Source organism: Stegostoma tigrinum, chromosome 18, assembly GCF_030684315.1.
Source record: "Stegostoma tigrinum isolate sSteTig4 chromosome 18, sSteTig4.hap1, whole genome shotgun sequence".
NCBI classification, from domain to species: domain Eukaryota; kingdom Metazoa; phylum Chordata; class Chondrichthyes; order Orectolobiformes; family Stegostomatidae; genus Stegostoma; species Stegostoma tigrinum.
This window is the reverse complement of record NC_081371.1, coordinates 60299801-60310074: the sequence shown is the minus strand read 5'-3', so window position 1 is coordinate 60310074 and position 10274 is coordinate 60299801. Positions and strand designations below refer to the sequence as shown.

The window sequence follows — 10274 nt, the reverse complement described above, 5'->3', positions numbered from 1 at the left end:
TGTTTCAGGCAGTGAAATCGGTTAAGTTCCGCTACCAAACTCGAGAATAAGACACTATCAGAATTCCCTGGGAGTTCGTACAGGGAATGTCATCCTGTAAAATCCGTGGACATTCCAAATGGCAGTTCAGAGGCGAAGATATAAAGGTAAATGGTGCGGATATCACATGGTTCTTTAGCTTCTGGCCCGACACATATTTAGTTAAAAAAAAGTCAAGTCGTGTACAAAACTCTATAAATCATCTCTCTTATATACAAAAATAGCTTAATATAATTCAGAACTGGTTAGCATAGATACAAATAGATTTTTTCTTGTAATTAAAAAATCCAAGGCCTTGAAGCGTTCAATATTGAAAGTAGTATAAAAGTATTATTTTAAAAACAACTTTTCAATTGGCTAAAGCATTAACTGTGACAAAGAAAGACAGTTCGCCCACAAAGTCTTGCTGCGTGGGTCTGTGACAGTTCGAGGGGCTGGTCTCGGAGTTGGCAGATGGTCAGTAGCTGGGAGCAGGCAATGTTGGCTTTGGTGATTGTTTCAGGTTGTCGGGTATAGCCGAGGACCCGGGGAGGGAGTATTCCCTCTGTGGGGGGAGTGGGGCGGCGGTTGGCCTAGGCACACATTGTATCCACAGCACGGTTTCGCCAGTGAAAGCTGCTGCGGTCCAGGCAAGATGTGAGTCCTGTCCCCGCCGCCGCTGGTGCCTGGGTCCCGGGGTAACTCGGCCGGGCTTTATTCTTCTTTATGACCGAGTTGGAGAAAGGAGACACAATGGTTGACGATGTTCTCCCGATTCGGCACAGGCGCAGGATGGAAACACAGAAAATGATGGAGAATCTCAGTTGGTCTGAGAGCGACAGGGCTAATGTCTCTAATCCAATCTGACTCCTTCAGAGCTGAAAAGGATTGGACAATGTTTAACTCTATACTTCCAGTTAGCTCTTTTAGACAGTTGGCAGTCTCTTCTGTCAAAAGTACATAAAAATAGCATTTTCCAGTACGTTTCAGTTCTGAAGGGTCACCCCAGACTTGAAACATTAACTCCTCTCTCTCTCTTTCCGCAGATGCTGCCAGACCTGTTGAGTTTCTCCAGCAGTTGTCGAGTTGTTTCAGGTCTCCAGCGTCCACAGTATTTTGCTTTCAAAGAGAGAGGCATGTTTGTTTTCAGAATCCCAGAAAAGTGGCGGCGCTGAATGCGGCCATTCGGGCCATCGAGCCATGGAAAACACTTTCTGAGATATCCGCTGCCTCCATACAACCAGAATGGTATTCTGCATCTATCCCCCTCTCCTCCTCCTCCCCCGGGGGGGGGGGGGGGGGGGGGGGAGGGGCTCAGATCTCTCAGGAATATCCCTCATCTCAACCCCGTCCACCCCAGCTCACTTTGGGCGGGTTAAAACAGAGACATCTAGGGCGGGCAGGGAGCACAAAACCGGCGTGAATGTCAACACTTCCTCCCTCCAGTATCCTGCGCCTTCGAAATGGAGCCGAATCTCGGGCGGGCCTGGAGGTATAGTTCTCGTTTGGCATCGCAATGTGGAGGGGTCATTGAAGTCCAAACCTGCTGCAGGGAGAGACAGATAGAGAGAGAGAGAGAGAGAGAGGAAGAGAGAGAGAGAGCTCAAAACCAGCTGGCGAAGTCGAGGAGTTCTTGTTCCTCAGGACTCAGAGGCTCGCTCGCTACTTCCTCAGAGGAGCAGGAGGATACAGGGGAGCTGGCGATGGAGTTGATTTCGGTGGAGAGGTTGGGGGAGAGCAGGCCGGCCTGGAAAACCGCGCTCACTGCATCATGTTCGTCCAGAAGCTGCTGTAGCGCACGGATATACTCCACTGCCGAGCGCAGCGTCTCCACTTTGCTCATCTTCTTGTTGGCGCTGCCGTTCGGGACGTGTTCCCGGAGGGTGGCGAAGCCCAGGTTAACCAGCTTTACCCGGTTCCTCTCCCTCTCGTTCCGCCGGGCCACGGCTGCCGGTTGCTGCGGGGGCAGGCTGTAGCCGAAACCGCTAAAATTCAGGCGCCTCTTACAGCGCAGTAACTCGGGCGAGCAGCAACGCTGCCTCTTCAGCTTGCCGCTGGAGGACGGACCGGCGCTACCGGGTTGTTGTTGTTTTTGTTGCTGCGGCTCCAGGCGGACCTCCTGCACATTCGGCGGAGCAGCGGCGTAAAGGCAGGCGGGCTGAGGGTAAGTCTGCTGGCTGGTCAGTCTCTTCGCGCTGCTCCCCATTCTGGGCATCGGAGGCTGCTGAGGGTCGGGGGGGGGGGTGGGTTTGGGTGTAAGTGCTGGAGGGGAGGGTAAGTGGGAGGGTGGAGTGAGGTGGGGGCTGGAGGGGAGGGAAGCTGAGAGGGGAGGAGGGGAAAATCCGCGGTGCAAACGGTGCAGACTCCGCCGGCCGTGCGCCCAACTCGTGGCGTTCGCGTGTTGCGCCGTGCGCCCTTTATCTCGACTCGGGGCAGCGTCTCTATAGATTCCCTCTCTCTCCCTCACTCTCTGTGTGTGTGTGTGTGTGTGTGTGTGTGTGTGCTTTTATTGTTCGCTCCTCTTTGCTAAGCCCAGCTCCCTGTCTCTCCCTCTCTCACACACACTCCTCTTTGCTCTGAGCTGCACTGAAACCCCTCAGCTCCCAGGCGCTGCCTTTTCAAACCGCAGGCTTGCGCCGCAGCTCCGCCCATTCACTCTCTCCGTCTACCCCCACCCCACCCCCAACTTCGGCCACCCCCACCTCCCTCTCCGCCTTCCTCCACCGCCCTCCCCCACCCCTCCCCAACTCCCCGTTGTCTCCCCGGGGCGTGCGCCGGACGCGTGCCGTGCCCAATCCCAGAATAAACAAGAAGCAGCGATTCTCCATCTTCACTGGCCCCCCACGCCACCCCCCCAACCCACAGGCTGCAGCATCAAGATAGAGCTCACTCCCCACCGAGCACTCAACTACAAACTTTCAATGCGAAGGGAAAAATACAGAAGCTCAGCAAAGCGCGGATTGTGATCGGCCCTAGCGCAGGGAGTAACGCATGCTTACTCTCTCCCCATTGGCCTCGATATTCTATAGGCTAACCTGGAGACTAACTAGCGATTGGGAACTCGACTTTTACAACGCAACTTTAATGTTTTTCTTGCTGTGCACTGGTGTTTAATATCCCAGATCACCAGGAACTGAAAGCTGGTTCATACACGTAGTTTATAAACTATGTCTGTGTTTGGTTAAGGAATTATATACATAATATTTAGTTCATTATCGCTGCATATGTATTCTATCGTATCAGTACATATAGATTATCGAAGCTGTGTCAATATGATAAAATATCAGTCAGTGCAGTTTATGTAGTTATGTATGACGGTCACAGTAATGTATATTTTGCCTGCGGTAGTTGTGTAGGTATGGTATAGACCGGTATATGTAGGCTATAGTAGTTGCCCATTTATCGTATGGACCAGTATATATCGTCCATTATCGTTGTGTGTGCAGTATAGAGCAGTAAATGTATCTTACAATAGTGTGCATGTTTGCTATGGAAGTATTTATAGAGTTTAAGGTAGTTATGTCAATATGACATGGAACAGTATGTATTGTTTACAGAAGTTATTTACATGTAGTGGTGTAGTATGAGATGATATGAGATGGTGGTGTTGGATTGGGGTGGACAAAGTCAGAAGTCACACGACACCAGACTATAGTCCCAAAGGCTGATTTGAAAACACAAGCTTTGGGGCCGCTGCTCCATCGTCAGGTGAGCCTATGGAAGCAGCGCTGCGAAAGTTTGTGATTTCAAATACACCTTTTGGACTATAACCTGGTGTCGTGCGACTTCCGACTATGGAGCAATACATAACGGTTTATAAGTTTTTTGTGTATGCACCTCGCGGTTAAATACAATGTTCCCATCGTCCCCCCACACCCCCACCCACAAGGAAGGAACACATCGACATCTCACTAAACTGACCATGGAAAAACTTCCAGTTTGTTTATGTAAAGCATTGGACAGTTCCTGAAGTTTTAAAGCTCCTACATTCTTGACCCCACAACCTCTGCCCCAGCCTGACACGTATTTTACTGAAACTTGGCACCGAACGCGACTTTCCCCAAACAGCCTGCCCTTCCCGTTTCCACCCTGCTCCCTCCGGCCAGAGATGGAGAGATCAATTAGTGTGATCTTTAGGGACCGGAGAAAATGCCTCGCAAGGTTCGTCTCGTGTGTCGTTTCATTGTCACAGTCCAACGCTCCGGCCGCTTTTCAGACACGTGCTTCCCCATGCAAGAAAATTAAAACTCTCTCAGCCCACCGTCTGTACAAGAGAAGTGAGAGAAAGCACGACAATTAAGGGTTTTCCCCGCCCACCACAACCATTTCTCTCCTCCCTGTTCCTCTCTGCTGGTCACGTAGCACTCAACATTGAAACTGGTTCTCACTCTACCCAGACGCCTGCTTTCCATTCAAAAGCCATTTTCCTTTGTTGCAGCTCGTAATTGCTGGTCCTTTACTCTCCCCCCAGCGCCCCCCTCCAAAATAACTATCTTCCACGTCTTGTCAAGCGGCTTTTGAAACCTAATTACTTGCTTTGTAAAGCCTCCTTGGAAATGATGTGAGTTTCACGATTGGAGTGGGTTCTTCGGGTAATTTTTAACAAGAGAAGGGTGGGATCGAACCTTCTGCACATACATTTCTGTTATTGGGATCTATTTGCAATTCATTAAACAGACTGAGAAAGAGAAAGAGTCAGTTATTACTAGACTTGCTTCAAATAGAAAGAGTTGAAAGTTAAGCATAGAAGTTACATTCAGGGGCTGCCTATTGTGCTGTCTGTAATTTTATCTTGCAAGCCTATGAATAAAATTTAACATTTCAATGTCGCTGAATAGCCCAAGTCCCACACTGGCTGAGGTTACTGTGAATGACTTTCCTTTTCAACCTCTCCCCTTGCATGATACATGGTGACCCTTACGTTAAACCATCACCAGTATTTCTCTCTCTGATGAGGGAGAAGCCCTCTGGTCCAGTTGGACTCGGGCACTTTTACCTTCTGCTTACTGACTATGTCTGGGCAGTTTCAGCCCGGGGTTGGGTTGGTAAATTCCGATGGCAGTCCACATGTTTCTGAGGAGATTCATAAACTGGACACTCCATTGAACATGGCTGTAGCGACACCAGCATCAAAACTGCAGCCCCCCCCCCCCACCAACTCAAACTATCTATAGTTCTTCAGCACTAGGTTGGGGGGAGTTCAAAACTTAGAGGCCATATCTTTAAGGAGAGAGGAGAAAGATTTAAAAGGGAATTAACAGGCAACTTTTCACACAGACAGTAGTTCGTCTATGGAGTAAACTGCCAGTGGAAGTGATAGATGCAGTTACAGACACAACGTTTAAAAGACATTTGGACAGGTACATGAATAGGAAAGGTTTAGAGGAATGTGGGCCATGTGCAGACAAGTAGGACTGGAGGACTGGAGGACCCTCAACAACTTTTCTTTTGATTCCTCCCACCTCCTAAAAACTAAAGGGTTTGCTATGGGTACCTGTACAGGCCCGAGCTATGTCTGCTTCTTTGTAGGACTTGAGGAACAGCCCCTCTTCAACAACTACACTGTTACCATCCCTCACCTTTTCCTCCTCTACAACAATGGCTGCATTGGTGCAGCCTCAAGCTCTCGCAAGGACCTCAAACAGTTCATCGACTTTTCCATACCTTCCACTACACCCACAAATTCACCTAGATCATTTCTGACATCTCCCTCCCCTTCCTGACCTCTCCATCTCCATCTCCAGTGACCGACTCACCACTGATATCCATTTCAAACTCACTGTCTCCCACAATTACCTCAAGTACACCTCCTCTCACCCACTCTCCTGCAGAAATACTATATCATACTCTCAATTCCTCTACCTCTGCCGCATCTGCTCCCAGGATGAGGAGCTCTACTTTAGGACATCCCAGATATCATCCTACTTCAGGGACCATCATTTTCCCTCTTCTGTTTGTAAGGATGCCCTCTACTGTATCTGCCCCATTTCCTGCCATACTGCCCTCAAACTCTCTCACCCAAACAACAGTAAGGATAGAGATAGAAAGAACTGCAGATGCTGGAGTCAGAGATAACACAGTGTGGAGCTGGAGGAACACAGCAGGCCTAGCAGCATCAGGCCAGCTCCTTCAGCTCCACACTTTGTTAACAATGAGGGTAGAGTCCCCTTAGTCCTCACATACCACCCCGCCAACCTCTGAAGACAGTGCATCATCCTCCAACACTTCCGCCACCTATAAATCAGACCCCACCACCAAAAAGGTATTTCCCCCCCATCCATCTGATTTCAGTAGGGACCTTTCACGTTGCGACTCCCTCATCAGCTCCACACTCCCCACCAACACCTCCACCTTACCCAGTACCTTTCCCTGCAACCGTAGCACATGCAACACCTGCCCCTCCCCCTCACTTCCATCCAAGGCCCCTAAAATCCTTTTAGATATGGCAGAAATTCACCTGCACTTCATCCAACTTCACGTACTGCATCCATTGCTACTGATGTGGTGTCCTCAAATTCAGGGAGACCAAATAAAGATTCAGGGACCAATTCATATTGCATCTCTGCTCTGCATGCACCAATCAACCTAACCTTCCAGTTACCATCCATTTTAACTTCCCCGCCCCTCCCACTCCCCTGGTGACATGTCCATCATTGGCCTCCTCCACGGTCAGAGTGAAGCCAAATGTAATCTGGAGGAACAACACCTGATATTTTGCCTTAGGAGCTTACAGCCCAATGGCCTAAATAATAACATCACCAGCTTCAAAATCTCTGCTCTCCCAACTTCCCGCTCACCTATGTGCTCCACCCTTCCCACTGTCCAACCACAATAACTCCCTACCCGCATTCACCTATCTTCATCTCACTTACCCTCCCCTCAGCCCCACCTCCCTTCCTCTATTTATTTCTGAGATCCCCTCCCCCTCCCCAGTCCTGATGAAGGATTTTGAACTAAAATGTTGGCTTCCCTGCTTGTTGGATGTTATCTGACCTGCTGCACCTTTTCAGCTCTACATTTAATTGACTGGGACTAGTTTAGTTTGGGTGCATGGTCGGCATGGACTTGTTGGACTGAAGGGTCTGTTTCCATGCTGTATGACTATAAATCTATTTCTATTTGAGTAATTGGTCAATAGTTGAAAGCAGAACCATCTTGCTTATTTACAAGATTCTGTTGCAAGTTGAGTAGACAATCATTGAGTTGAGATGTGAGAGCACTTTTTACTGAGTTGTGCAGTTTACAACCAAATTCTTATATCAATTATAGAGTCTCCATCAGTTTAACACCTTCAAGAGATGAGTGCAGGTGGGGAATAGACACATTGCTCTGCTTAAGGGATTGCATATTTAAGATAGAGATGAGCAGGAATTCCTTTTCTCAGAGCATTGTGAATCTGTGGAATTTTTCATCGCAGAGGGCTGTCAAGAAACAGGCTCTACGATAATCAGTCACCGATTTGATGTGGAGCCCATTTGCTGGACACCTTCCATGGTCCATGTAGGTAGGCCACAATGCCGTTACAGAGGGAATTTCAGAATTTTGAACAAGCAATGCTGAAGGAATGGTGACATATTTCTAAGGCAGGATGATGAGTGGCTTGGAGGGAAATATACAATTGGTTGTGTTTCCATGGATCTGTTGCCCTTGTCCTTCTTAATGGAGTTGTTCATGGGTTTGCAAGGTGCTGTCTATGCATTTTTGGTGAATTTGTAAAGTGTCTTGTAGATGATACACACTGAGTGTTGGTGGTGGTGAAGGGAATGAATGTTTGTTGATGTGGTTCAAATCAAGTGGGCTACTTTGTCCTGGATGGTGTCAAGCTTCTTGATGTTATTCCATGAGACCATAAGACCATAAGACATAGGAGTGGAAGTAAGGCCATTCGGCCCATCAAGTCCACTCCGCTATTTAAATCACGGCTGATGGTCATTTCAACTCCACTTCCCTGCACTCTGCCTGTAGCCCTTGATTCCTTCTGAGATCAAGAATTTGTCAATCTCTGCCTCGAAGGCATCCTACATCCCGGCCTCCAATGCACTCCGTGGCAATGAATTCCACAGGCCCACCACTCTCTGGCTGAAGAAATGTCGTCTCATTTCAGTTTTAAATTTACCCCCTCTAATTTTAAGGCTGTGCCCACGGATCCTAGTCTCCCCGCCTAACGGACACAACTTCCTAGCGTCCACCCCTTCTAAACCATACATTATCTTGTAAGTTTCTATTAGAGCTCCCCTCAACCTTCTAAACTCTAACGAGTACAATCCCAGGATCCTTAGCCGTTCATCATACGTTAAACCGACCATTCCAGGCATCATCTGTGTGAATCTCCGCTGGATACGCTCCAGGGCTAGTATGTCCTTCCTGAGGTGTGGGGCCCAAAGTTGGACACTGTATTCTAAATGGGGCCTAACTAGAGCTTTATAAAGCCTCAGAAGCACATCGCTGCTTTTATATTCCAACCCTCTTGAGATAAACGACAACATTGCATTTGCTTTCTTAATTACGGACTCTACCTGCAAGTTAACTTTTGGAGAATCCTGGACCAACATTCCCAGATCCCTTTGTACTTCTGCTTTGCGAATTTTCTCACCGTTTAGAAAATAGTCCATGCCTGTATTCTTTTTTCCAAAGTGCAAAACCTCACATTTACTGCACCCATCCAGGACAAAGCGATTTCAGTGTCTTTTTTTCCCTTTGGTCTCAACCTGATCTGGGTTTCACTGGCTAAACCAGCATTTGTTGCCCTTGATCTAATCAACATTGTCGAGGCCATTTACGATTGTAATTAAAAGTGAACCATATTACTGTGACTCAGGAATCACATGTAGGCCAGAACAGCTAAGGATGGCTTCATTTACTTCCCCAAAGGACATTAGTGAACCAAATGTGTTTTTGTCACAGCTGACAATGGTAACATGATCATCATTAGGACAGCTTTTAATTCAATGTTTTATTCAATTCATGTTTCAATGCCATGGCAATATTCAAAATATGGCGTGGAGTACTAGATTGCAAGTCACTGAACCATCACTTCCACTTAGGAGCTACTGTCCAGGATTGACATTTCATCAAGGCATGTGCTGCTAACTGCCATGCCAAGATGTTAATACTGTTCTGTGGTGAGCTATCCCCTTGGTTACAGCTGAATGGCTCATTAGGCAATTTCAGAGGGCAGTTAAGAGTCAACCACTTGGCTATGAGCCTGAAGCCACATGAAGGCAGGACCAAGTAATGGCGGCAGATTTCCATCTCTAAAGGGCATTGGTGAAGCAGCTGGGATTTTACAGAAAAATAGTTTCATGATTATCATTAATGAAATAGGTTTCAATTCCAAATGTGGCCATTGAATTCACCCTATGTTTCACAGCCATAGATTTCTGTGGGACTAAGCAACATTTGGCGATTGGACTATTGGAATTCATGCACTTCTATGAAAATTTAAATTTTTTCGTTGTTATTCGTGGTCCTCTGTGAGAATAATATTGTGATTTTCCATATTCTTGCGGAAATTAATCCTGATAGAAAACATTCGGTTTTCTTGTGAGTATGCTTTGTTTTTTTGTTATCTATTGCATAATCTGACTGCATGAAGTTGATGATGATTTGGTATTTTAACGATAGGTGTTAGCGCTGCTGTTAATACATTGGTGAAGGCTAATGTTTGGCATTATTACTGTTTATGGAAGTTCTTATCACATGTGAGAGAATTTTGCAGAGATTAGCATGTTCACTGGAAGCTAGTACAATGTTGTTCTGCTGAGAGTAGTTCTGTTGAATGTAAGTTATATTTTGTCTTATTCTTTTATGTGATGTGGGGTCACTGGTTTCCTGGACCGTTCGAATTGTCCTGGTAGAGATGGTGGTGGGCTGCCTTGGAGAGTCAGTGATAGAGATCTTCAAGACATGGTGTCAGGCTGGTCGAAAGCAACCGCCCAACGAATCTAATCAAATTTCTAGCACTTGGCCCATAGCCTCGTATGCCTTGGCATCATAAGTGCCTTCTTGAATCACTGCAGTTGTTGGAGTGTATCGTCACTCATGCTGCTAATAGGGAGGGAGTGCCAGGGTTTGGACCCTGTGACAACTGAAGTGACGGCGATAGTTTGATGTCAGGATGGGATGTAGTTTGATGGCGATCTTGCAGGTGATGCACCTCTCTGGGCAGTGATAGACTCGGTACAGTGGCACCGCCTCACTTCAAAAACCAATTGGAAGAAAAATTAAGACCAAGGTTACGGTGTGGAGGGCATTGA

The 10274-nt window shown here is 47.3% G+C and overlaps 1 protein-coding gene across 1 annotated transcript; it reads right to left on the bottom strand.

Moving 5' to 3' along the window:
- Positions 1-1348: 1348 nt before the first annotated feature.
- On the bottom strand, positions 1349-2224 carry ascl1a (achaete-scute family bHLH transcription factor 1a). Its single transcript, XM_048549224.2, has one exon. It carries the CDS (start codon positions 2222-2224, stop codon positions 1622-1624), a length of 603 nt encoding a protein of 200 aa, XP_048405181.1. The 3' UTR covers positions 1349-1621.
- Positions 2225-10274: the final 8050 nt, after the last annotated feature.

Excerpts from the sequence above, each read along its gene's own strand:
- ascl1a (XM_048549224.2), bottom strand. The coding sequence starts at position 2,224 with ATGGGGAGCAGCGCGAAGAGACTGACCAGCCAGCAGACTTACCCTCAG.